This window comes from Diplotaxodon limnothrissa, linkage group LG3 (assembly GCF_057381915.1).
Source record: "Diplotaxodon limnothrissa isolate DT_005_m linkage group LG3, D_limnothrissa_male_GT1.1, whole genome shotgun sequence".
NCBI classification, from domain to species: domain Eukaryota; kingdom Metazoa; phylum Chordata; class Actinopteri; order Cichliformes; family Cichlidae; genus Diplotaxodon; species Diplotaxodon limnothrissa.
The window spans coordinates 48,156,527-48,183,355 of NC_140598.1; the positions used below are offsets into that span (position 1 = coordinate 48,156,527).

Sequence of the window (26,829 nt, forward strand, 5' to 3'; positions counted from 1 at the left end):
CGAGGCTTCCCTTTCATATTCTCGGCACTGCAGAATGAAGCGCCGGCTATATTTATGGGCTGATATCAGCCAAGGAGGGCAGTGGAGTACCATGACCGGCTCCCCGGGGAGGATGAGGGGTGAAGACTAAAGACTCGCTGGGCTGTAGAGGTTTATTCAAGGCCTGTTTTATGACCCCGAGCGTAAAAGGCTGGTGGTCCGCATGAGACAAAGTAAGAAAGGCAACATTTTTAATCAGTTTAAAAAAGGCACAATCACAAGAGATGTGCAAATATTCCAAAAATGGTGGCGAAGGAAGTTTTCAAAGAAAAGACACAGCGATAAAGAGAAAGTAAGCGGGGGAGGGGGGCAAGTTGGAGCCAAGCAAGTTAAGAAGTATTTTTAGGAAGACGTTTATTTGTGGGTCTGTGAAACCAACCCGGGGTGTATACTTAACAGCCTTGCCATCCATCTCTCTCTCTCCTCTCTGCTACCATCTGTTGAGGTCTCTCAGCCTGTCACTGCACTTCAGCTCTGGGAGACATTTTTCATTGACGGAAGAATTCTGCAGATTCACTGCAGCTGATGCCGTAAAATGTGCCCGTTTCACTGATCTATACCCAGATTAGGTGCTGGTTACAGGTTAGATTAGGTTATGTCTTTGAGTACAGCAGGATATGGAAGCAAGCACGGTCCCTACACTTCAATAACTGTCAGAGATGGGAATAGAAGCATGCGATTCCTGAAATACTCAAAAAGAATATTAGACATATTTCACAAAGGTGATTTTTCTTTTTGCTCTCTTCAGCTCAGCTGAACACAAACAGCAGCTGGAAGTTATGTTGAACTTTTTGAAGGTTCTATTGCTGATTTAAACCTCATTTGTCCAAATGTGTCATCTTTAGAGTAAAGTCATGTGCCGTCTCTGCATTAGCTGAAGCCAAAGTCTCAGCTTTTACTTTTCTTGAGCCAAACTGTACAGCAACACAAGAAAACCTTTAAAAAAAAGTGAAACCTTATAACATTAACTGTATCACATTTTATGAGTTTCTTTTGACTATATTAAAACATGTCTTTGTTTAACAGGCTGTGAGCAATAAATTATACAAAAAAGCCAAATGTAGCTAAAAATGATACAACTTAACTCTCATATATGCACATTTATTTTTACTCTCTTTTTTCCAGATTCAATAAAAAAAAAAAATCGAGCTTAAAATTTGCTGGTAATTATTTCTGGTTTTACAGGATTAACATCTCTATGAAATCATGTTAACTGAATGTATCCTTGCTCCCTTTGCATTTCTGACATGCCAGCTAGGAAGAGAAGGCTAATGACTTTGAGTCAGGTGCGGCAAACAGCTGAAACTTCCTGTTTAATTTGAATATGTTTTAGTAGCTCTCTTTCATTATATGAAACAGAAATCTTCCTGATGGCTATTTCCAGCCCGGGCTTCCTGGTAGGTGAAGGCTGTGGTCATCCAACATGGCGACCAATTACAAACCCTTAGGATCAAAAATACCAAACATGAAAATCAGTTCAGTCTGTTCACTGAACTGAAACATCGCAGTGGGTCATTTGTGTGCAAGGTGAACACCTCAAAGACAAAAGTGTAGCTCATTAACCTTTGCCAGTGTTGTTTTTGTCCCAGTGTGCCGTGCCAGACATCACCTGTGTCACTTGACTTTTGCTCCAGCAGCTCATTAAACACACCTGTCATGCTCTTTCTCCATGCGACCTTAAAGGTTGGCCTAACCCCACCCCGCCCCAACTCTCGTTCAGTATGGGTTTCAAAATAAGATTAAAGACATACTTTAAGAGTTGTTGCTTTACTTTTTAAGTCATAAAATGTAATATTCCTCAGTAACATAACAGGCTGTTTTAACAGGAAGTTGTGGTATAGATAATTAAAAAAGGCATACTTATATTGGTCTAATGTAACTTAACAAATGGTATAATTATTGTGAGTATTTCCCCTCTGCTTTTACGCCATCCTTTGCATCCTTATCTCCAGGTTGGCTTAATGTCCTTATATCCCTATAAACTCGCATGTACTTTAAAAGTTAAGTAAAAAACGCAGGCAAAGTAAGAAAACAAAAACCTCCGGGAGGTGGTAATATATTTAGACAGTCTGCAAGGCAATCAGGGGTAACTGAAAGACAACACTGAGAAAGTTCCACAGCCTAAAATATCTGCCCACACAGCTTCAAGCAGGACTGAAGTGCCAGGTGTGAGGCCAGCGAAGGCGCAGTTTCATATTAGACTTCACACAATTAGACCAACACCACTGACTCCCAAATTAAATTCAGTCTGCCTTGTTAACGTGTTAAAAGCATTTTTTTTAAAAAGCGCCGCTCACTGACTTGAATGCGAGCGAAGAGGTTCGATCTGTGCGTAATTACGCACGTCGGTACAAGCGCTACTCGAAACCGCTTTATCCAAACCTACCTTCCGCTGCTGCTTCTCCCAGGCGGGGTCCAGCAGCAGATCCCTGTCCCAGTCCTCCTCCTGGGTCATGTACGCGTCTTCATGTTGGATCGTGTAGGAGTTGGTGTATGTTATTTGGGTTTCGACAGCTGTCATGGTTCCGCCTCAGTCAGGACTTTACGCGTCCCCCTCAGCTTATTGGTAATAAAAAAAATAATCAGCAATAGAAACGACGAAGATGACGCCGTGAGGCCAAACAACCTCCTTGAGACTTAGAGGTCTCGCTTTCGCGGGGGGAGAGAGAGAGTTAGGGGCTGCAGAGACCAGACTCCACTGGTGCGAGGTGCCTGTGCGGAGGTGGTGCTCCCACTACCAGAAGACCCTGCTGGCCGGTGCTCCTTTCCTGGTCAAAAGTGGCACACGTGACCGCACCCCAATAAGTATGGGAACCGACAGCGTGGGTATCAGGTTCTGGGCCTAAAAAGGTGTGAAAGGCGGGGTGGTCTCCCGCGGGTAGGGATGAGGGGGCTCGTGAGTGGTGTGGAAGTATGTCAATAACGCCTCCTTTCAGCAGAGAGGTTTTTATGGCCTGTGCAATGCACCTGTTGCTGTTAATGATCCTCAATGGCAAAGCCAGGCCTCTGTGCTTTCAGCCTACCTACAAATTCAAACAACTGAGTCATGTATTCTTTAAAAAACAAAAAACAAACCCCACGAGTCAATAAAATTAAGACACCCATTTCTGAGATTTTGACAACTTCTCCCCTCTGGCTCCAGCTCAATCTAACCCCAGGCAAAGCAGCTCCTCCCTGCACTGCTCTCACTGGCAGCAGCTCACGCCATCTTATTCCTCACTCTAAAATTAGGCTGCAGGTAAAATGCATAGTTCCTGCTGTCCTAAACTACACAGCAAAGGATCAAGCACCAAATAACAACAAACTCAGGCAAATTATATGAGAAACAAAAAGATTTATTCATGATTTTTGTTCATGCAGACTGAAAAAAAATACCTCAACATCTTAAGAAATACAGACCAAAAGGCATAAATATATGCACACACAACCATACAGTATAATTGTCTTCATATCAGGATTTGTCATTCACAGTAAACATGTTGACGCAAATGTTTGATCCGACATTCACGGTGTGAAAATCCCCTTCAGCGTTGTGCTGGATTCGATTTCTTTGAAAGAGGAGCAGATCCCGATTGCTCTCCTCTTGAGATGACACACTATTCTGTCACCCCTGACGTCTTTGGAAACTAGAACGATTAATATTGTAATTAACTGAGGCGTTTCGTTTAACTACACTAAGCTTGGTCCATTAACCTACTTGAAGAAGCTTAGCTACTGCGCGACTATTTGTGGTTACAATTAGGTTTGTGACTGAGCAGCCGCTGAGACGAGGGAACTGAAATGGCTAAACATAATGCCACCGTGGGACTGCTGACAATGACAATGGTCCGTGGAGAGGGAGAAAAAAAAAGATGGGCTTGGCCTCAGGTGGCCTGTAATCATATAAGGGCAGAAGGGTGGACAAAATAACATGAACGCCTTTCACTCTAATGCCAGCCAACACACTATTACTGCAGTTATGAGGGGAAAAAAACCTTATAAATGATCAATAAATGCAGTGATTTTTGTATTGAGCTGCACTGCATCCTGCTGGCATTCACATGCTGTCTGCCCCCCTCTATACGAGGTAACGTGTGAGATAAGACACTCCTGACGCTTTTATCTGAAGAGAGGATAAGCATCATTAGAAGTGTGATTCTGTGATTCACATCTGTGCTAGATGACCTAGAAAAGTCTCGTTAATGAAACCTGCTTCAACTAAAAAAGGCATCACGGTCTACAGTGTGACGGCTGGGCTCAAACCTAAGCCGGAGTGGGTTCTGTTCCCGATGTACATCTCTGCCGGTGTCTGCTGTACCCTGTGGGATCCCATCAAAAAAACAACACAATACACAAATATATATCTATATAAATGTGTGTGTGTGTGTGTGTGTGTGCAGAGTATCTCAGTTCTTCAGCTGTCCAAACCACAGAAGGCAGGGGGAGTTTGGGTGAGGAAGTGGAAGTAGAGAGGAGGCTGCAGCTCTGTCTGTGAATTCAGAGCAAGAGGGTGCGCGGGGGGGTCGGGGTGTTTAAGAGATGCGTGGCTGCATTCACCCAAGCACGGGAAGCCTAGACTCACAAGCACCAGAAGAAGCCTTTTTAGTGAGGAGCCGGCAGAGTTGGAGGGGAGGGGTGAGGTGGCTGGAGGGGGAAAAAAAACTGGAGCACGGTGTGCCCTGATCATGGAGGCTGAGGAGGGGTTTCATCAGCTGCACTGCTTAAAGGACCAGTGTGTAGGATTTACTCGTGGAAACAGAATACAGTACTCAGTTCAATTTTATCGATATAGCGCCAAATCACAACAGCAGTCGCCTCAAGGTGCTTTAGATTGGAAGGTAACACCCTACATTAACAGAGAGGACCCCAACGATCAGACGACCCTCTTTGAGCAAGCACTTTGGCGACAGTGGGAAGGAAAAACTCCCTTTTAACAGGAAGAAACCTCCAGACGGACCATGCTCAGGGAGGGGGCAATCGCCTGTGACTATATTACATACAGTATTACATGCAGTACTCATAGTTGTGTTTGTTTTCACTAGTGTAAAGAGCCCTTCACGTTTTCTCTAATCTGTGCTACGCTGAGGTCTGCAGACTCACAACTTCACGCTGTGGTTGCGTGCTGTTGCCATGGCAGCCTGGTTGTAAATGTGTGCAGCATTTAGTGACACAGGCTACCCTCGTTTTTGTGCTTTCGTTGGTCCTTTGTAGTAAAGTGAAACCGAGTGACTGAAAGCAATGAAAATGGACACAGTTGTTCCTCTTTGTGGTGAACTGCACTATTGCTCCCTTTCCTGTTCGAGCCAGCTTTTCGGCCAATCAGCATTCAGGATATCAGGATATGTGCTTTTTGGTCTTTCACCACATCTACACATGGCCTCTGCATCTGTCAAATACCCACAATCCTTCCTTCTAGGCAAATGTGCACTAATGTAGGACTATGGATCCTGCACTACACGTCCAGTCCTCGAACGCCACTAAGTCCTACACAGCGGTCCTTTGGAGAGAAATAAAACTGGCCTCTATGTGCCTCTAAATGCATCCACACATGATGAACTCATCATTTGTGTTTTTTAAAAAAACTTAATGTGTCTGTGAATGCAAAAAAAAAAATCAGTTTTTTTTGCACTTTGTATCCAAGCAACAGAGACATCAGATTCTAGGGCTCGTTATTATTAGCACAGACACTGTGTGCGACAACGTTCTCTTTTGATAAGGTTCTGGCCAGTGACTCTATTATGGGATGCTCCAAGATCAGAAAGGTGAGGTTAGAAAGTAGCTTTGGGCCAAAGGATCCTTCCACTACCAACTCACCTTATCAGTAAGTCATCTACTCAATCCTCCCCACCTCCTTTTAGTTTGTTAGGCGGACAGAAAGGCAGCGCCACGCTTGTCTCGACTCCGTCTCGCAGCGGTCGGAGCAAATGTGAGACAAACTCATCTGACATACAGCGAGTGTGTGCGGGACTGTGTGTGTGCATCAATAGTCTTAACAGGTAAGAATGTAGACGAGGCGTGGCTGTTAAACAACAAAACAGAGCTTCTGTGAGTCAAACCGGTGTGACGTCTCATTATTTAATAGCCACACCTCATACAAGTCACTCATAGCACATATCCAGCCGGTCCAGCTGACACTAGGATTAGAGAAACAGAGCTGCCGTACCAGAAAAGTCCTACAGGAGTCCCGAGATTGGTGAGAATCTACAGGTCAGACTGGCCTCATTAGCCGATCTTATAGGACGTTTCTGATTGGCACACAGGCTGTGAGGGACCCAAGGCAAACCCCCTGTTGGTTTATCTCGTTTTGTCATGGTGCTAAGGTCTTATGGGAGTTACGATTCCTTCCACAGCTGTGTGGCGCAAACCCATCATTCAACAGTTTCAGCAAAGCGGCTCGTCCAACACTGAAGTCTCTCTGTGTCGTGTTACTGAGTCCGGCGGCGGGCCACCACACATACACTGTCCGTTGGCACGCCCAGGCCACTACAGTAACAAAAGGAGGGTGGGTGGGTAGTTTGGGTTTAGGTGGGTGGTTCTGGGAAGTCTGAGTCCGAGCCAGAGCCACAAACCCAGATCCAAGGTGGTGGTGGTGGCGACGGCGGTGGCGGCGGGAGTAGGGGGGGAAGAAAAAAAAAAAAGCGCTGTGTATTTGTGTGTGAACGGCGGAAAGGAGAGGCGCACAGGAGGGCGGGGTTAAGGAGGAGGAGGTATGAGAGAGGGAAGGGGGAAGAAGGAGGGAACCGGGGCGGGCAGGGAAGGGGCAAGGGCGGCGAATACGGCGGTGGCGAGGGCAGGGGGGAGGGTGTGTGGGGTGGGGGTGTCAAGCCTCACCAATCAATGAAATACCGCCCACAGAAAAATAGACAAACAAAAAAAGAAGCTGTTTTCTCTTTAACACACACACACACAGACACACACCAGCAGGACAGAGAGGGCGCGCCAGTCGCCTCCTAAAGCTGATTGCAAGACTTGACTGAGACCTGTGCAGGGGTCCTAACCCCACCCAAACCCTGCCCACCAAACCCACAGAGGAGAAGCCCAAGGCTGTAGCCGCGGCACCGCCACTGCAGCAGAGGAGGAGTTACGGACTGGGGGAGGTGGGGGAGGAAGGTGGCGATGGCAGTGTGGAGAGGAGGGAGGTGGGGAAGGAGTGTTTGTTCAAGGCACAGTCAAAGGAGGGGGCGGCAGGTTGGGAGAGGGGAAGTCAGTGCTCTTTAGGATTTCTTTCCTGCTGTTGTTGCGTTTTGTTTTTTTGTAAACTTTTTTTATTTACCTTGGTGGTGAAGAGAGAGAGAGAACGAGTTCCCGCTGCGTTGGCGTCGCGCTAAAAGTCGTCCCCATGGCTCACGCCGCCACGCTCACGCACGGCTGCACCCCGGCCGTTCCAGGCGGCACGGTGACCTATTTCAGTTGAGATAGTTAGTCAAGAGCTGGACTGACGTGGGGCTTGTTTGTTTGTTTGTTTGTGCGGCAGAGTTACAGATTATCACACATGCAGGTCTGAGAGCAGAGAGGACACAGAGACACACGGAGAGGGAGAATTTGGTACAGCAGGGGAGATACCAGACCAGACCAGACACACACCCATCAAACCCCCCCGCCCAAGGAAACAGGACTGCTCCACAGATCAAAATGCACCCAGGCCATTCTATCTGTGTGCCTCTCCCCAGCTCTCACTGTGCCAAAACATCATTTCTACAAGAAAAATCCTTTTTTTAACTTTTAATGTTACAGAGCCAGAACGAATCGCTGAAATGCATGTTCTCAAATGCAAATGAACCCCAAAACCCTTTGGTTGAGTTGGTTTGCACTGAGTTTGAGAGGCTGGAGAGAGGAAAGGAGCACCAACCTGCACTTACCCCGACCAAAGAGAGCAAAGCTGGGCCAGCATCTACACCTGTCTCCCCCTTGGGTCCCCAGTCAAATGGGTCTGGTGGTCATTTTACACAAGAGAAACAGATAGTGGGAGAAGAACAACATAAACAAGAAGAAGAAGAAGAAGGGGAAATGTCCAAACCCTTTGCTTTCTTTTACCACATTAGTGTCAGCCAAAACATTCTTTATTATAATAAGGTTTATAGTAATACATATTCTCAATAAAAAGCATGCTGATTTTTTTTTTGAATGATTTTTTTTTTTAAACTTTTGACTTTTTATATTTTTCTTAAAAAGAAGGCAAAAAAAAAAAATGAAAATACTTCTCTAAAAAATACGATCTCAAACATGGCAAACAAGACATTTCGCAAACCACATAGTTCTACAAAGGATGCAACTGGTATGTGTTCTGTATATACGACACAGAGAGAGATTACACCGTGAGATGCAAAGAAGTCGCTCAACCGCTAAAAAACAAAAAGAAAGAAAGAAAGAAAAAAAAACACAGGGGGAGAGAGAGGAGGGGAGGAGGAGGGGGGAACGGGAGGGCAGTAAAGGGGCGTGTGCAGCAGACCGCCGTCACATAGCAGTTGCAAAATACTTTGAAAGTGGCTGTTTTAATGAAACGCAGAGCTACGCGGGTGGGATTTGCCACTCGTCAAAGTCCAGTTCTACAAGCTCTAACAGATATATTAAAACAGACACTTTCGCTCTTTTCCCTTTTTTGCAATCGCAATCTAAAGCTGGTCTGGTATTCGGAGGGTCAAAGAAGCACGTGGACGACGCTGCCCCACCTCTCACTTCATTGGTGCTATCACTGTCGTTTCTGCTTTAACCAGCAGTTAGTAAAGTAACGAACCCGTGAAGGCTCGGTTTGTGGCTTTTTCTTTTAAGAGCTGTGAAACAAATCCCAGAGAAAGCTTCGCTCGCTCTCCAAGCCTTCTGGATACTAAAGCTCTGGAGGTCGGGCTCCCCCCGCCCTCCTTGAAATGATTAAAAAATAATGTCAAAAGCACTTAAAAATGGGAGGTCCCTCCACTTAATGCACTTCACTCGAGGCTTTATAGGCACATGATTGAGCTTGTCACATACCATCGTGGTTTCCAACAGGATGCGATTAAAAGATCCTTTTGTAAACTGCTCCCTCAGTAGTAACACATTGATTTTTTTCTCCCTCCTTTCACCACCGTTTACAGTTCATCACATCCCAGGCTGACTTACGTCACAGGTAAACAACAAAAAACACATTTACACTATTTTTAAAAAAGGCCTCTGAAAATGATGGACTCCATACGGAACATCTACAAAAAAAAGTCACTGTCGGTAATATCTGGCTCCTCCCCCTCTAAACTGCTGACCCTGTCCCTTTACAAGGAGCGGGAACTGCCGACAATATAAGAGAACACAATAGAAAAGAATAGACATTGAAATTTGCTGTAAGAGGTAGGCAGCTGTAATTACAAAGAGCGAGAGAGGGAGAGGTGAAGCAGTGTCTTTCATTGCTGCAGTTAGAGTAAGGGTGGAGCGGGAGGGGAGGAGGGGGGGTTCAGAAAAAAAAAAAGGGAGTCAAAGGGGAGATCCAAACATACATTACAGTACGTTTATGTGTGCTTTACTCTTTTTTTTCTCTCCTTTCCTTTTCGGCAAAGTTTTATTTTCTTTTTTTGCTGCTGCGTTTGTGCGCTGCAAGGTCAGCAAGCCCTCACCTCTCACTCGCTCACACGCGTCACAGCCCACGTCACATTCAAGACAAAACGTCCCTCGAAAAAAAACCCCAAACAAACCAAAAAACAAAGAAGACTCAACCTTGGTTCGGCCGGACGCGACGCAGCGCAGCCGTCACGCGCGAGAGCGTCGCCCTGACTTTCCATCTGGTTACGTTGCAAATTGAAACTCTTCAACATAAGGCAAAAAAGGTTTCAAATTAGCTGCCCTAACTGATCATCTAGGCCTAAGGAGGATGGCTGATGTCGTCAATCGAAGGTCTCGGCCTTAGAAAATCATAACTGGGTTTGCGGAAATAAAGGCATATATGAAACGGCCGAGCGGGTCGGCCTAATACTGGCACACGTGTGAGACTGGCACGATAAAAAAGTAAAACTGAGAAGCACAAAGAATGCCCGCGCGACAGATGAAAGCCTCCCTTTCGGTGGCTGCACTGTGTGTGCGTGCAAACTGAACCAAGGCTGGCGTATCAAGTTTCTCCTAAAGCAGGTTAATAAACCAAGGAGTCCCCAGTTTAATACCACACACTTAGAGCCCCCAGACACACACACACCCACACACACGTACATACAGCTGCTGTAAGGTGGTCAAGTTTGGGGTTGGAAGAGGAGATTGGGGCGGGTGAGGGAGGGTGAAGGGTGGGAGGGGTTCAGGGCAAAGAGGGAGGGGCGGGCAGAGAGTTGTGTGCGACTATCGGAAGGGGGGCTCAGGCGTGTGAAGGGAGAGTTCGGGGCGGCGGAGGATGGCCTCCTTGCGCGTGGGCGGCGGCAACGGCGGCTCATACACCCTGGGCGCAGCCATGGCGGCTGCCACTGCCGCAGCGGCGGGGACCACTGGCCTGAGTGCGTCCAGCGTGGTGACGGGCTGGGCTTGCATCGCGGGGACAGCCTGAACTGCTTGGACCGCTTGCATGGCCTGCATTCCCGGCATGCCAGGGATGGCGGTCACTGCGCTCGGTGATGCGTAGGCATACTGGAACTGTGGGTACTGCTGGAGCTGCTGGTAGTACTCCGCGTAGTACCTAAGACGGGGGAGGACAGAGATGGTTAGGTTAAGGACAAATTTAGTTGAAGAGAAAATAGTTTGCAGTGAACAGTGAACCACGAGCTAAAACCAAAAAAAACATGAAAGTTAACGATCTCTGTCATTATTTCACATCTGCTGCTTAGCAGGAAACAGAATCAAAGATTATATCCTACCTGGCCATGGGGTCTTCTGCGGCTTCCACTGCCTCTTCAGCTGCTCGACCAGCTGGCGTGGGGAGCAGGGGTCGGCGTGGCTTGGCCCTCTGGTACATAAATGGCTTCATCACAGGGTCCGGAAGCAGAGGTGCCGACCTTCGCAGTGGACTGCGATCCCTCTCTCCGGACTTTGCCACAGCTGCTGCTGTGGCGGCAGCTGCCGTCTGCTGCTCAGCCACAACCTGCTGGCCCTGGGCGAAGTAATGCGCCTGCCTGGCAGCCTCAAAGATAGCCGTAGTCGGGTCCGCTGCTCCCATGGCGCTTAACTGAGCGTAGGCTGGTGCGGCGGCGCTGTAAATCGCAGGCGCTACAGAGTAGGCAGGATTAATGGCGGCTGCCGCTGTTGGCATTTCTATCCCAGGAGCCGCGGCCAGATAGACGGGGTGGTTGGCCATTGTCGGGGTGTAAACCGGAGTTGTGTAGGCAGCGGCAGCGGCGGCAGCAGCAGCGGCGGCTGCTGGGGACGCAGCCACCTGACCGTAAATATTAGGTGTCATGGAGCTGTATACCTGCGTGGCCCCTGACGTGAGAGCGGCCTGATTGGCCACCGTTCCGTAAAGCTGATTGGCAACGTTGGCACCGTACACCTGGCTGGCAAGGGCACCATAAACAGCTGGATTTACCGGGTTCCCATCTGTGCGTGTCCCGGTGGTAATCCCTGTGAGAGCAGCATAAGTGGGATCAAAGGTGGAGGTGTTGTAGACTGAATTGTGCACGCTTTGCTGGACCTGCAGCGGTAGGCCGGCGGCGGCAGCGGCGGCAGCAGCCAAGACCGCTGCCTGACTCTGGTACTGCTCCAGAGAAGGTTTCCCCACAGGGCATTCTCCAGCATAGTGGCCCTGCTTCCCACAGTTCACACACGGGATCTTCCCCGTCGGCGCCTGCTTGCTGGGCTGGACCTTGGAGAGCTCTACGGACAGGGGCCGGCCCTTGAAGGAGGTGCCGTGCAGGGCTTCGATGGCCTGTAGCGCATCTTCCTTGTTTTCCATGTGAACAAAAGCATAGCCTGTGGAAAAGCAATGGCTGGATGTGATTCAGTGCACTGATAATAATAAGGATCACATTTGCTTACTAGGAAAATGAACTGTGCCAAAGGAAAGTGCACAACTTTACAATCGGGGCATTAGCTTTAACTTTGAACTCTGCACTCTGCAGTCTTTTTCAGGCGCTCCCAGCAATTCAGCAGCTGTAATTAAACCATAAAACAGAATCTAAACTTTAACTTCACTTCAACTGTGAGTAGAGACCTGGCTTACCTTTGACTTTGTCACATTCGAGGACTTTCCCGAACGTCTGGAACAGCTGCTGGAGGTCTTCTGTGGTGCACATGCCGCTCAGATTACCCACAAACACCTTGGTGGAGTGCAGCGGCCTCCCCCTCGATTCCTCCACCACCAAATTCCGACCACGAAACTCCCGTCCATTGAGCTCCCGGATGGCCCGCTCCGCAGCACCCTCCCCCTGCAGATGCACAAAGGCGAACTGCCGCAGCACGCTGCAGCTGACCACCTGACCGTAGGGTTCGAAGATGGCCGACAGCTCTTCCTGCGTGGTGTCCAATGCCAGGTTACCCACGAAGAGCTTCACTGTGTGGCTCTTGTCCATGGCGCTGTGGAGAAACAGAGGGAGCATCGCTTTGACTGTTTGTTTAGAGATAAGTGAAAGGATTAGCAACACGGTATGACTATCAGCTGCCCCAGACGTGACAGTTACTGAGTGAGCATGAAGACACACCTTTGGCTCAGCGTTAGTCTGACAAGGAGAAGACTACAGGGGTGAAAAGCAGACACAGTGTATGAGCATCAAAAGCTTGGAAATGTCATTATCTCAAGCCTAAAGCTTTTATTTATTTTTAGACGACTAAAAAAAAAAATCACAGATGAAAGAAGCGATCAATTTTTAGCTTAAAGAGTAAAAGAGAAAAACCCAGAAACTTGCTATTTGGAGAAAACGTTAAACGCACCCATATATACACACACTCTTGATAAAGAACCTTTATGCATGAATGAGGAGGCAGATTAACATTCAAATTCCTCAAATTGAATACCACACTGACCACAGATTTGCCTCAGAGTTGCCCGCTGAGGTCAGATAAAGTCATATTATGTAAAAACAGAGCAGTGGAGATCGTGCTAGCGAATAACCGCTAAACATTTACAATAAATGCCACAGAGATCACAGAGTTCGCTTAAGGAGACGTCGCTCTCACTCGCGAGAAGCAGGCTGTGACTACCCATGCAGCTATGAGTCACCCTCATACAGAGGAGACACAGGCGAAAGGAGCATTTTGCACCAACAACTTCAAGGAGCAGTGCTGCTCCTAAACTCACGACGCATTTATAGTGACTTTCATGAATCCGGGTGCTTTAAAGAGAACCTATCACAGTTTTCCTCATTTTTCTGTCACACATACACCGTTATAACACCGAATGTTCATATTAATTGTGGTGAAAGTTTCTTGTAATGAGGTCCACATATGTAGAAATAATCCCTGTGAGATAAATCAGGCTTAAAAGCTCAGTTTGATACAGTGTTGTCGATTCCTGGTTCTGTGTGATCTCACTAGAGGAAATATGCCTAATATGGTCATCTCAGGCACAAATATGGATGTAGCGTTCAACTTTCTGATAAGTAGCTAAGTCAAAGTGCCTCAAACATGCATTCATATTAATAGCCAGCAGGGGGCGACGTCTGTGGTTTCTGGTTGCGTAGGCCTCTATTGGAAAATGGTCTTCTGCTTCCTCGCTTTGTGACCTCGGTAAACACCCTGCTGATGACTAAGACCTCGACTATACTCCACTGTGGACTCGCTCACCATTTGATGATGACGTTTATGTGGAGCGGACCTGAATGGACCCTAGCGGACTGACGGGGAAAGCATAATCCCGGCCCTAAGATGCATCCACACCAGAAGCAATGTGGTGATCATGGAGCACATAAAGTGAAAGAGGACAGCTGGTGACTTCAGCATCTTTTCTCAACTTCCAGGCGACTGTCAGTGTGAGCACAGGATAGTGTTGATTACCATATGACCTGTCAGTATGCATATTAGTGGGTTACCTAGGCAACCGGATCCTGGAACGTTTGCAAGTGATGAGCCGTCAGTTTGTAAGTGACACGAGAGGAACAAATCGCTTCCAGTGGACCCAGCGTCTCTTGTTTTAGGTCATGCTGCAAAGAAAATAAGTGAATTTTGTAAGATGACTAGATAGATGGATATTTTACTTAATGATTAATTATCTGAGTAAATAAACCTTTGATTTTGGCTACATTTAAGATGTATTTTACCCATATTAATGCTTCGTGTTTTCGGCAGCATTAAGAATAATAATAAAAGTAGTATAATCTACAATAAACAGGACAGGGGCTCATATTGAATATTTACAAAGTTTTATATGGAATATGATAAAATAATACAAAATTATGTTAAAGAAAAATGAGACTGACACAGTGAAAAACAGATCTTTAGCAAACAGTAATGCAAAATTTGGTGATTCTGAGAGTCAGAAAGGAGGATTACCCCGCGTACGCTCTTTGGATAATGACTTCTCAATCATTAGACATCAGACAGCGAGATTGTGTCCACAGTTTCAGAGTCAGTTTAAAGACACAATTACTGAACGGGGTGGAAAAAGCATGTTAGCGCAATCCCCAAATAGTACTTGTAAGTGTGGTAAGTTTTGCGTGTGGTTTACAAAAGTTGTTCCGTTTTCCAAGCACAAGCGCAATCAGTTCATTTCAATGTTAAACACAAAAAATAGGGCAAGCTTTGTCCTCCGTTAAATCTTAAATTAGCAGTAAACTGTGTGTCACAAACAGTAAACCAGTTTGCACACTTGATTTATATATTTTCCTCCCTATATTTTGCACCTTCAGAAAGGAACTCCGAGCATACATATCCAACATGGTCAGTCTGAGAAGTCTCAGAGTTCCTCCACCTCGTCCTCCATGTCCACTTACACACAATCTTGTCACTGGGCTCTTTTCTAAATACACACAGTACTTCCTTCTATGCCAGAAACCACTTTGTGCTGTAACACATTACTAAATCTGACCCGAAGATGACACACCTCTGTATATGAGCACAGAAGCTCCGCTCATCTTTGGTTTAAATTTAGTTTTGTTTATATAGCGACAAATCACTGCAGCAGCCGCCTCAAGGTGCTTTGTATTGTAATTTTAAGACCCCATAACTATCCAGAGAAAAGCTTAACAATCATTTTGAGCAAGCACTTGGCGACAGTGGGAAGGAAAAACTCCCTTTTAACAGGAAGAAACCTCCAGCAGAACCAGGCTCGGGGAGGGGCAGCCATCTGTGACAAAGACATGCTGTGGAAGAGAGCTTGACATCGTTCCAGTGAGGTGTATAAACACACAGTGATTCAAAAAGGTGACTGAAGAAGAACAACTCAGTGCATCATGGGAGTCCCCCAACAGCCTACACCTATTGCAGCATAAATAAGGGAGGTGTCAGGGTCACCTGGTCCAGCCCTAACTATATGCTTTATCAAAAAGGAAAGTTTTAAGCCTAATCTGAAAAGTAGAGATAGTGTCTGTCTCCTGAATCCAAACTGGAAGCTGGTTCCACAGAAGAGGGGCCTGAAAACTGAAGGCTCTGCCTCCCATTCTACTTTTAAATACTCTAGGAACAACAAGTAGGCCTGCAGAGCGAGAGCGAATTGCCCTAATAAGGTTATATGGTACTACAAGGTTATTAAGATAAGATGGGGACTGAATATCCAAAATATCCAAGACCTTGTATGTGAGGAGCAGGATTTTGAATTGTTTCTGCATTTAACAGGAAGCTTCTGTTTGCGAGGGGCAGCCAATCAGAAGACAGTTTGGCTGCACCAGGAATTTCTTCAGTTGTAAATAACGTGAACAGGGCCCAAGAATAAAAATATGGAGCAAGAAGCGAGCATAGTAGGGATCTCCTTCACTTCAGCCTGTACATGTTTTACAGGACAACCCACCTCCCCACCCCAACACCACACAACTGGGTTTCTAGTTTTTTTGGTTTGAGTTTACCGAATACACCATCAGCACCACCACCAGCACCACCACAGATACCCGCTCTCCATACTGGGTGAACCCCGCTCACATACAGTATGGCTGCTGCACTAACACTGGGTTCAAGTGAAGCATAAACCAGAGGTGGTGGTGGGGGAAAGCTGCTTTGTGATGACGCAGCACGGCGCTGAGTCGACATATTTCCCACAGCTCGCTTTATTTACCAGCTCACAAATACCCAAAAGACACGAGACGAGTTGGTCGGACAGGCTGTCAGTGTTTTTGTGAATGGAGACACGAGAGAGAGAGGGAGAGAGAGCGAGATGCTTGTTTGGTTCCGCTCGGCGATTCAAAGCAAAGCCAAACAAAGTCCCGACAGCCAAACAGCCACGGACACGCATTAAACACACTTACTTTCACTTCCTATTGCGAGGCGTCGATGATCAATACTAATACCTGATACAACGGTATGACTCTCGGTGGCAGATCGATACAATGTAACAACACATTTTTTCTCCCTCCCCTTCTTCCTCCCGCACAGGAATGAACACAGTGAAACGGCGAGGCGATCTAAAGCTCTCCGTCCCTACAACAGCGCCGAAACCAGCAGCCCCCTCACAGCTTTTAGACGGCGGGCTTTAACGAGCTCCCACATGAGAATAAGGGTGCAGAAAAGGCGATTAAATAAAAGGATCTACCATCTTACCTAAGCGGTGCTGTGTTTCAAAATGGTAGCGCCTGCTTCCGTTTGAACGTCGGGCATACTGCTGGAGAGGCTGCAGAGGGGGAGGGCTGCTGCTGCTGCTGCTGCTGCACCGGGAGGATGCTGAATCCTCACAAAAGAAGAGCCACCAAAATGACTCAAGCACACACAGAGACTCGCATGAGCCTTTGTGTTTTACAGATGAACAAAGCCCCCAAACAACAAGCGAGGGGGGCTCAATTAATGATGGCACGTTTACATCCAAGTGCAGGATTATTGTTTATGTGCGATCCTAATATCGATAGTATCGATATCAACGCCGGTATTGGTAATGGATCGATATTGGCACGATGAGATCGATATTTTTACGTATTATTTGTTGAGTATGTAGCCCACAGAATTGTGTTATGTATTTATTTATTTATTATTAGATAGGTGGTGGTGTGTGTTAGAGGAAAGTGTCCAAAACCCTATTTTATTATTTTATTTATAGCCCATAGCAAATTTAAACAAGACAAGTTGCTTCAGAAACATCTATGTTTCAGGTCGCCAAAACCCACATTCGAAGCGTGTGGTAATAGACTATTGTGTATTGTGAAAATCTATGTTTTTAGGTCACTGACGTGTGCAGATTTTGCAGACTGATGATGATTCATCTCATAAAGCATGACACACTGCTCTCTAATACATAAGCAGCCTTTATAGGTTAAAAGTATCGGTATCAGTAATCCTGGCCCTGTATTTACAGTATCACACAGCACTAGTGGTCCCAATTAAAAAGACACACTTATTAACTGATCCGTAGTTGTGTTGATTTATTTAGCTGTAAATCAAACATTTGGATTTGTGATTCCTGCTTTGATATTAGATTAAAAAAATACAGCTGTTTTTGGGTGTCCAGCTATAACAATGAGTCTTCATTCAAAGCCCAGCCACTTCAAACAGAAAGGGACAATGACAGAACATTTACTGGGAAATTCGATAAACTTATTCGAGCATCAGCAGAACAAGACAGATGCTCGATTTGGAGGAAAAAAAAAATCAATCCAAAATGTGCCACAGACACAGACAGCGCACCAACATGTGGCTGAGGTATATGCAGGGGCAGCAGTTTGGACAACTTCATGATTCACCCGTCCGACTTTCCTAAAAGATAACAGAGAGGGGGTGTCTGAGATTGTCAGCTGCCCTCTCTGTGTGGCTCAAACGCCCTCTGCAGCAGTGATAAAGGAACACTAACCTCACTCTCCATGTTGGAAAGAAAAACAGCTGAGCACACAATCCTTCAAGGACTCCCTCTGTCACTTTTTAACCCCCCCCCCCTCGCCCCCTTTCACTCTGGAAGGAATTTCACTCTCCCTCCTGGGCTCGTTTTAAACTCTCCTGCAGAGTTGATCACAGAGAGAGGGACGGTCTCCCCCTTCATCACAGATTTTTTCTAAATATTTTTAAAATCAAACACACACATCTCAGCGATCCTGGAATTTCAGGATTTGATTTGGTTTTCCAACAACTTTTTGTATATTCTACTTAAAACAAATATCATTACTCGTGACCCACCTATGAGCAATCATAATAATCTTCCGCATCACATCCTCTTTAATTTTTCTACTTAATAAAACTCAAATATGTGGAGATAACAAGTGCTTTAGAGAGGCTTATATAATTACTCACATGTTCCTGCAAGTGGACGGCAACACAGAGAAATTAAATCTGTAGCTGAGAAAACATTTACAGACATCCTGCTGATGAGTTGACATGTTTAAAATGCTCAGAAAAACATTAAACAGCAACTGCAGAGAGCGTTTGATTTGATCACAAAGAGCATTTTCACGAAATTAAGTCCATTCATTGCTGTTTGGTCATCAGTGCAGTAATCTTCAGGACTCTGTCTTCCTCGCGTCCCCCTTGTTCAAACTCTCATCAGTGTCCAGAGGTTTGAGAGGTTCACAGGTGTGCCGCCGGTGTCTCCAGGTTGTTCTTGCTCCGACCTTTCCCAGCTATTGGCCGGTCCCTCTCCTCCCACAGCGTGACGCCGTCGCAGGCACAAATCTGTTTGGGATTTTGGAAAAGTCCCGCCGATCGGGCGATGATCCCACAGGCCAGCCTGCACAGGGGAAAAAAAACAACAAAACAAAAAAGAACAAAGAAATTTAAAATACCTAAAATACCTACAGTTGACCAATTTAAAGTGCCTGAAATAATAATTTTGATACCAGCGTTACGTCACATTGCATTTTTCATTACTTAAGTTTTGAGATTTTAGTTAATTAATCACAAAAACACTGAGTGCTGTGGTCATGACTGATATCCAGGTGAAAGGATTACTGGCACAGAACTGGGCAATGCCAGCAATCAAACACTAGTCAGTCAGTGAAAACAAACATTTCCTGGTCTTGAACAAAGGTGCAGATGACCTCTGTAACACTGGCAGTCTACAGGAGTTACAGAGGAGTTACCCAGCTATTAAGAGTAGTTCAGAAGCTACAGCAGCCATCGACTAATTAGAAGGCAGGTGATTTGAGCCCAGGCTGCTCCTCTTTACATGCCAAAGTATCCTTGGGCAAAATACTGAAGATACTGACCCCCTAAGTTGCTCTCCGATGCATTCACTGAAGTGTGAATGTTAGATAGAAAGCACTCAGGCGAAAAAAAAGTGCTTGTATGGGTGTGAATGAGCGATGGGGGCACGTTGTATAAAGCTTCGAGTGCTGCAGCAGAGTAGAGCGTTTAACATTAGAGGGCTTTAATAAAACTAGCAGATAGTCTACAGGTGGCCAGGAAATTTACAGCAGTCTGACAAATCTGTTTCTCCTCCTCTCGTTACTAATAACAGAAATAACAGCTCTTATATACACACGTCATTTGGATATGCAAATATTATTTTAGGCACATTGTACGACTCAAAAACTCTATGACCAATGCAGGAGGGACAGGAACCATGTTTGTTGCCTGCCTCGGGTCCTGGAGGCATGCAGGGTCTTGCAGAGAAGGCTGTTTGCAGCGAATCGCCCTCTTGGTGGAACAGATGCCACGCTGCCGTCAGACTCTGTCCTTGAGCACCAGATGGTAATCATGGAGGTGAGGATGGATTCAGCACAGCAGTAATGGTCGGGGCTTTGAAGCAGGCTGGCTCATGACGCGTCTCCACTGAGGTGCTGAAGGTGACTCTGGAGACAGGAGGATGTGGTGCTTCGGCGTGGATGGAGACAGGTGGTGTAGTCCAGCTGCTTTGTGGGGTTTCTCTCTCTCTCTCTCACAGGTATGTAGAGAGGTGTTGCAGTCATAGAGGAGTGGTTTGTGGGGGTGGGTGGAGTCTGAATGTTGATTTGTTGACAAGTGGGCCTGAACAGGGAATGAGGTGACAGTGGAGCTCACCAGGAGTGGGACAAGTGTGGAAAAACCCATCAAAGATACAAAAGTACAGCTTGAGCAGCACAGGGAGTGGCTGTAGTGAACGCTTTTCATTGTTCAGATGAAACAGCAACAGACTGGCTGCACCACATATTTTTGATACTGCACCCATCTGACAACAGACGCTCTCTGGAGGTAGACGGATAGCCTGGAGCTCTCCACGGACTACCAACGTACTCCTGCTTTGAACCAACACTTCCTCATTAGCTTAGCTTTGATCCAGAGCTTGTCAAAAATCTGTTTTTGTTAGAACGAATATTTGCTAAAAAAAAAAAAGATTTGTATCATGACTTCATTCGCTAATTTGTGTTTCAGCTCTGGCAGGCAGAGGATGGAAAACTATGTGAAGATGCTGGGATGAAAACGCGCAGCTCCCAGTCTGAGGCTGTGGTTCTCAGCCAGTGGAGTTAGGAGGGCCCGCTCTGAGTTGGGATGAGTTACTGTCAGCAGCGGAGAAGTTCCAAGTCACATCTGTAGGAACATGGATGCTCTACTGGTCTGCTGTGAGGAAGAGGGAGCCAAGCGTGAAAGCGAAGCTACTTTATTTACTTATCGCCGGATCTACATTCCTACCCTCACCTGAGGCTATGAGTTGTGATTAATCAACGGATATGAGATTCTTCCAAAGGATGTCAAGGATCTCCTTTAGAGACGGGTAGAGAGGCTGCGAGCCCACATTGAAAGGAGACAGCTGAGGTGGTTTGGTTTGACTAGGATGCCTCCTGGATGCTTCCTAGGTGAGGAGTTTTAGGCAATGTGGGAGAAAGCCCAGATCAAACTGAGAGATTATATCTCTCATTTGGCTTGGCGATGCCTCAGGGTCCTCCTAGTAGAGCTGGAGGGAGTTGCTGGGGAGATGGAGGTCTCGGAGCCATCTCTGCTTAGATAGTTTCCCCGTGACCAGAACACATAGGTGGTGGAAACAGGTTGGATGGATGATTCTGGAGATTTTTTGGTCAAACTGTCGTAAAATGTGAGCAAAGTTAGCACAAATCTTTTTAATGCTAACTGGTTACTTTGTTTTTCAGCAATAATGCTAATGTATTGCTGATGTTCCAACAGTATAGTGAGCACGAAATATTTATTTTCTTCACATTTTACAAAGTAAATAATTTACTTGTTGTCGAAGACAATTGGCTTCAATGGTGGGTGATGAAAACGGCCGATAACTGCTGTTTTGTGATGTAAAGCAAAGTGAATCCATGAATGAACTGGAAACCAGCCTGAAGCTACGCATGTTTAACACAAACCACCTTCACACCCACCTTTCTCCAGAGTTCCCAGTCTGTTTGGAGAGAGGGTGACCTCCTCGACCCAGGTCGTCCTCACCTTCGTCCACAACCAGTGATCGACCAATCACATCCCACACCTGGAGGCAAACAGACCAAGGCACGCTGTTCAGCTCCTGTGGCTAAGTACGAGTGCCAAATATAACTCTGTGTTACCTTAAGCTGACCGTCCTCCAGTCTAAATGAGGCTCTCCCGTCTGGTCCAGCGATGACATTTCCCAGATCGCCGACATGCTGTGTACAAAACAGTACCTGTGAAAACTTAACTGTACGTCAAGTGGTTCAGTGAAGTATAAAACTATTAAAAAATAAGGAGTTAACAGCAAGGCAGAGTTACAACTCTTTCACACACTTCATTTAAAATTTAGCACCTGGAGCAGAAGAGCCCAAAACGGCTCCTCTGGGACGTGTTTGGCAATCTGAGCGGGTTATCGCATCTCGCATTTGGCCTCCGCTGACATTTTAATACAAGCCAGAAGGAGGTACAGTCTGAATTTATGACACAAGGATCCTAGCACTGCTGATCGCTCTACTTATAAAAATGAATGACTTTATGGAGAGGTTATTTTAGAGCGAGCTAAAGAAGTAATTTATCGTACCCTGTCGGAGTCCTCTGGACCGCCGTGTTGTCTCCCAAAGGGGTTATAGTGCTCTCCACAACTGCAGAAAAAGGAGAGCTGTTGATTTCAGAGGTCAGACTGGTTCAAGTTGATAAGACGGCAACAGTTACTAAAATAGTAAAAGTAACAAAGAACGGGGGCCGAGGAGGAAAACAATGGCAACATTTTATTTGTTTCCATCGTTTAGCTTTACATTACACGAACACATGGCAATTAACATGTAACACACCAGCACAAGCATAAATGCCAGCATGTCCGCCACTTGTAACGCAGGTTACATCGTGGGCTCCATAAAGATCCTCTACAGAAGCCTAAATCAGGCCTGAGTCACTATAACTGGACGAGAGAAGATCAGAAGAACGTCGCCTGGTCTGATCGGCTCTGAAGGAAAAAGGGAGTCTAGGTGTACCTAATGAAATGTCTGGTGAGTGTATAAGGCAGAAAGTAATGAAAACAGGTAGAGGTGTGAGGGACTTGATGATGGATGGATCTGTCCCTCAGTTTTCTCATTTGTGAGTTTGATGACAAAGACTTCACACGAGCGTATTTTACTCCCCCTGATGTCCGATACGTTTTACATCTCTGCAGGACGGCGTCAACAAAGAATAAAAATGCTAAAGCTACACGCCTGTGAGCAACAGTTAACGCCGCCCGTCAATATGCGCTCGGTTAATTGAATTACTGAGCCTAAACTGACAAGTGGAAGCTTAAAATGACACACTGTCCCATTAACACGCTAAATCAGCGGGATTTCAGATGAACTCCGCTAAAGCCCTGTTTTTAATTAAAACCATAATTACATTACACAATAATTTCATCTCTCGCTGCCGTCTTCTCCGAGGCAATAAGAGCTGAGGCTCATGGGTACAACAGTATACAATGTCTCTCAGAGACACAGATGAGATAATTAAAACTGACAGCTGTAACATAAGCCCGTACGTATGCGTGGGAGTTTTGAAGGTCATCGCTTGCCTCGGTACCACAAACCCCGTTTTTTGTTCTTTCACATCACAGGTCAGACCACACAGATTTTTCTTTGCGGGAAAAGAAACCAAACCGCAGAGAAAAGCTAAAAGTTTACAAACTCGTCAACCGATTCGGACCAGAGTAAACGAACTATGGGTGTGAAAAGGCCTGAGACTCATAACCATGACTCTTTCCAGGTTTGAGCTTAGGAAAAGTGTAAATCACCGATGATTCCCCATCTCCTTCACACTCTACACGATGCTGATGAGCTGATAAAACTGGTATGAAACACTGGTCTAACCTGAGGCAGTCCAGTGTGAGGTCTCCCAGCGTGTGAACGTGGAGACCGTGGGGTCCGGGCTCCAACCCGTCAATGGTCCCGTCAATCAGGCAGCGTTCCTCGGACTGCTGCAGGAAACGCACCACCCCCTGAATCGATCCGGCACCGGCTAACATGGCCACCGCTGCACCCAGATCTGCCACGGAAAAACAGAGAGGGTGAAGCACTTACTTGTGTTGGGGTAGGGCTGTGATCAGACTGCTTCACATTAGATTTCATCTGTAGGGAGCTGTGAGCTCAACATAAAATGAACCAGTTTAAAGCTACAGGGAGAGGCAGACTGTGGTAGGCTGTGGGGCTGAGTGCCTATCTTATAGTGCTGTGCTTCACAGATTAAGTAAGGATGGAAGACAAGGCTCGGAGGTCTCCGGTGTAGTCAGGATGATCTTTGTGTTCACACTTTAAAGCAGATCAGCTGATATTTAGTCCATGTTTAAATCATAAACTGCCCTCAGTGCATGCAATCACACGGTTACTGACCTGTGATTGGATCAGCAGACTGTATCTGACTGAGACTTGCTACCACAAACAGAGGTTCAACTAATGAAACTCCATTTTGGCTGTTTTATGAGGCATCTTTGTTTAGCAGGAAGTCCGATAAATCAACTCAAAGTTACCACACTGTACCGCGCTGAATATCTGCAAGGAATGGCCCAAATACCTGGCTAAATATTATCTGCATTCACTCGGTTTTTAATTCATCAAAATAAGTGGGAACTACAATTTTCAAATATTACATTTAATCAGCTGTATTTTGCCTGCACGGTCTACAGTTTGGTACATGGACTCTTGCACTCTTCCCAAGATTAAACAGGACTATAAATCCGACTCAGCTGTGGTACTGGAAAGCTTCTGATACCTCCAGCGCAGGCACGTGCAGCTCCTGCTGCCGTTCCTCCTCACCTTGCTCTGATCCGCCGATGCCCTTCAGCACGGCCCTCCGTCCGGTGCTCTCTATCAGGGCCTGCACTTCTGCACTGGTCAGAGCAGATTCCACCAGCACCTGCTCCTGACCGACATCAATACTGACCGAGTTCACGCCTGCAAACATACCAAAACCATCATCAGACAGACAGACGGAGAATAACACGAATGCAGACAGCTGAGGAGAACGTTCAGCGATGCGAATAATCTAAAAACAGAAACAGTTTGCCTAGGATTTATCTGATTTTCATTTTCTTAGATTTACTGCTTTACACTGATCTATATCAATGAAAATCTACCCTCATTAGGTACACTTATTCAACGACCTCCACAGTCACCAGCTCTCTGTCTAATCGAGCACCTTTGTGATGTGGTGGAGGAGGAGATTCAAATCGTGGATGTGTGATGCTGTCATGTGGACCAAAATCTCTGAGGAATGTTTCTAGTACCTTGTTGTGTCACAAAGAATTAAAGCAGTTCTGGAAATAAATTGGTCCAACCTGGTACTAGCAAGGTTTTATTTTTTTATTGGGTTGTGTCTACATTTTCTTGTTTATATCTGTATAATATGTAGTCTATAGCTGGTTTGTTATTGTGAAAATGTTAAAGCTTTATTGTTTTCTAATAACATCCAACACTTGCTGGAGACAGAACCATGAATGTTATTTCCTGATAAGAGTTTTATTAGTTGTGGTGAGATTAGTGGCTGTTGTTTTTCTCTCTTCAAAGTTATGTTGTTGTTTCAGCGGCTCCCTTAAGGAGTCGCCACAGCAGACCATCTGCTTCCATCGCACCCAGCATTAACATCCACCTCTATCACACCAACACCTGCGTGTATCTTCACTGCATCCATGATCACCTCTGTGATCTTCCTCTTTTCCTTCAACATCCTTTGTCCATTATATCCACTATCCCTCCTCTGCACATAGGGCTGTTCGATATAACGATATATATCGGATGATGATATAAAACGTCTATGTTTCATTTTACGCTATCGTTTGTTTCGTGGTGTCGCAAAATAAACTGTTTACAACAATATTTTTTCATTGTTTTGATGGACACTGTAGTGGCTATATTAATTTCTTAAAGTTCCCTCTTTCTCTTATATTTAATATAACCACACTACAGACGGACAAGCACCTGGTTTTATGCATTGTGTTTAGGAAAAACAAGGTAACAGCATCGCGTGTCCGCTTGTTTATGTTCCACATAAACCTTTCACAATAAAGCTCAAGACCCTGTTGAGACTTTTCAAAATAAACTGAATCACGTGAAAGAGCAGATTATTTACGGATGAGAAGTAAAAAAGAGCCGCCAGGTGCTAAAAAAATAAACCTTAGACTCAAACATTAGAACAGGCTTTCCCCCGCAGCACGCTGAGTAATGAATGCTCACAAAGAAAACTGCGGCATTTACAACTTATGTCTAAAAATGTAGAGTTTCATGCATCGGTTAGAACACTCGACTCCAGCTACATGACGCGGAGCTGGAAACACTTCCCGCAAGTCGAGCTGCCCAGATTCACAGAATTTACAGAAAATGTTACATTTTTGTGATTTATATCGTTATCGGCCGATAGAATTCTTATATCGGGATATGAGAGTTTGGTCATATCGCACAGCCCTATCTGCACATGTCCAAACCATCTCAGCCTCGTCTTCCAGCCTTTGTCACCAAACTGCCAAACCTTCAGCTTTCCCTCTGATGGACTCATTACTAATTCTGTCCATTCTGGTCACTCAGTATGAAATACCATCATCTCCAAATTACAAATGAAATAATTTTTTCTTATAAGGTTGTGGATTGCCAGGTGCTCAATATGGTTTGACTCACTTAACAGGAAACAGGATGCTTCATATGTGTTGCATTATACACTTGCCTGCACTGATGGAAGTGCCTAAGCATTCAGTTAAGATGAAGCAGCTGAAATGACACCGTCTCTACTATATGCTCCCTTAGAGTTCAGTGGGCGCTGCAGAAAAATGCAGGATCTTTCTGGAAACATCACTTGTTGCTTAGTGTAATGAGTTTACTTTAATATTGAAATGCAAAATCATGCTAACCAGCGTCTGTACTGCACTTTTAAGTGCGTAGGATGCAGAAAACTTCAGCAGTCCCTGTTTGTAGGAAAGTAAACAATGCAGCGGGGGTCAGCAGCTCTTTCTATATGTGCTTGCTCACCTGGTTTGCCCTCCAGAGCTGCTCTGACTTTCTCCCCGCAGCTTTCACACGTCATCTGCACCGCAAACTCCAGCTGTGGAGGACAGAGCGGACATTAAAACAGCTGGAGCCACCTGACAAGTGCACAGCAAACTGCGTAGGACGGCGACGCCGCGGTAAAGCGGCTTCAGCTCGCAAACTCATGTTTAACGCAAAAACGTAAAATAACGTCACCACACAACAAAAAAAACGTGTTTACAGAGGGTAAAATGTGCTGACAAACCTTTGTGGGCCTCTGACAGTCCATGTTGTTAGAGCAGTGCGCCGCCTGGGCAATAAACGCTGAATTAAACAGAAAACTTCCCACTTTTCGAGAAACGGAAATACAATGTTTGCTAATGGGCGCCGCCATGTTTGTGAGGTCAGAGTGACGTTCCGCCCGTTGCCGCCGTCAAGTGTCCACGAGCTGGTACTGCAGCCTCCTGTTTTATACGAAGAACACTTCACAGGAGAAGTGTTTGGCTTTATTAAGAGAGCGCTAAGT

General features: G+C 45.8%; 3 protein-coding genes across 3 annotated transcripts in view; all 3 read right to left on the minus strand.

The window, feature by feature from the left end:
• The window catches only part of actn3b (actinin alpha 3b), a 37,970-nt gene extending 35,146 nt beyond the window's left edge, over window positions 1-2,824 (minus strand). Inside the window, exon 1 of the mRNA XM_085349495.1 lies at window positions 2,426-2,824. Coding sequence (XP_085205621.1) covers window positions 2,426-2,560 — 135 coding nt within the window. The 5' untranslated portion in view covers window positions 2,561-2,824. The remainder of the gene's footprint in view (window positions 1-2,425) is intronic.
• A 5,486-nt stretch (window positions 2,825-8,310) lies between these two features.
• rbm14b (RNA binding motif protein 14b) lies at window positions 8,311-16,639 on the minus strand. The gene is made up of 5 exons (XM_085350747.1): window positions 16,576-16,639; window positions 13,920-14,030; window positions 12,116-12,468; window positions 10,818-11,865; window positions 8,311-10,639 (listed from the first exon to the last, which is right to left on the minus strand). The coding sequence occupies exons 3-5, from the start codon at window positions 12,462-12,464 to the stop codon at window positions 10,309-10,311; spliced, it is 1,728 nt and encodes a 575-aa protein (XP_085206873.1). The 5' UTR covers window positions 12,465-12,468; window positions 13,920-14,030; window positions 16,576-16,639; the 3' UTR covers window positions 8,311-10,308.
• A 758-nt stretch (window positions 16,640-17,397) lies between these two features.
• ccs (copper chaperone for superoxide dismutase) lies at window positions 17,398-26,697 on the minus strand. The gene is made up of 8 exons (XM_085350748.1): window positions 26,569-26,697; window positions 26,307-26,379; window positions 24,105-24,242; window positions 23,163-23,337; window positions 21,875-21,935; window positions 21,432-21,509; window positions 21,252-21,355; window positions 17,398-18,679 (listed from the first exon to the last, which is right to left on the minus strand). Exons 1-8 carry the CDS (start codon window positions 26,695-26,697, stop codon window positions 18,520-18,522), a joined length of 918 nt encoding a protein of 305 aa, XP_085206874.1. The 3' UTR covers window positions 17,398-18,519.
• Window positions 26,698-26,829: the final 132 nt, after the last annotated feature.

Excerpts from the sequence above, each read along its gene's own strand:
- rbm14b (XM_085350747.1), bottom strand. The coding sequence starts at position 12,464 with ATGGACAAGAGCCACACAGTGAAGCTCTTCGTGGGTAACCTGGCATTG. Across the intron at positions 11,866-12,115 it reads CGAATGTGACAAAGTCAAAG|GCTATGCTTTTGTTCACATG; the intron begins GTAAGCCAGGTC and ends GCTTTTCCACAG. Across the intron at positions 10,640-10,817 it reads GCAGAAGACCCCATGGCCAG|GTACTACGCGGAGTACTACC; the intron begins GTAGGATATAAT and ends CCCCCGTCTTAG.
- ccs (XM_085350748.1), bottom strand. The coding sequence starts at position 26,697 with ATGGCGGCGCCCATTAGCAAACATTGTATTTCCGTTTCTCGAAAAGTG. Across the intron at positions 24,243-26,306 it reads AGCTCTGGAGGGCAAACCAG|GCGTGAACTCGGTCAGTATT; the intron begins GTGAGCAAGCAC and ends GTATGTTTGCAG. Across the intron at positions 23,338-24,104 it reads CATCGGCGGATCAGAGCAAG|ATCTGGGTGCAGCGGTGGCC; the intron begins GTGAGGAGGAAC and ends TTTCCGTGGCAG.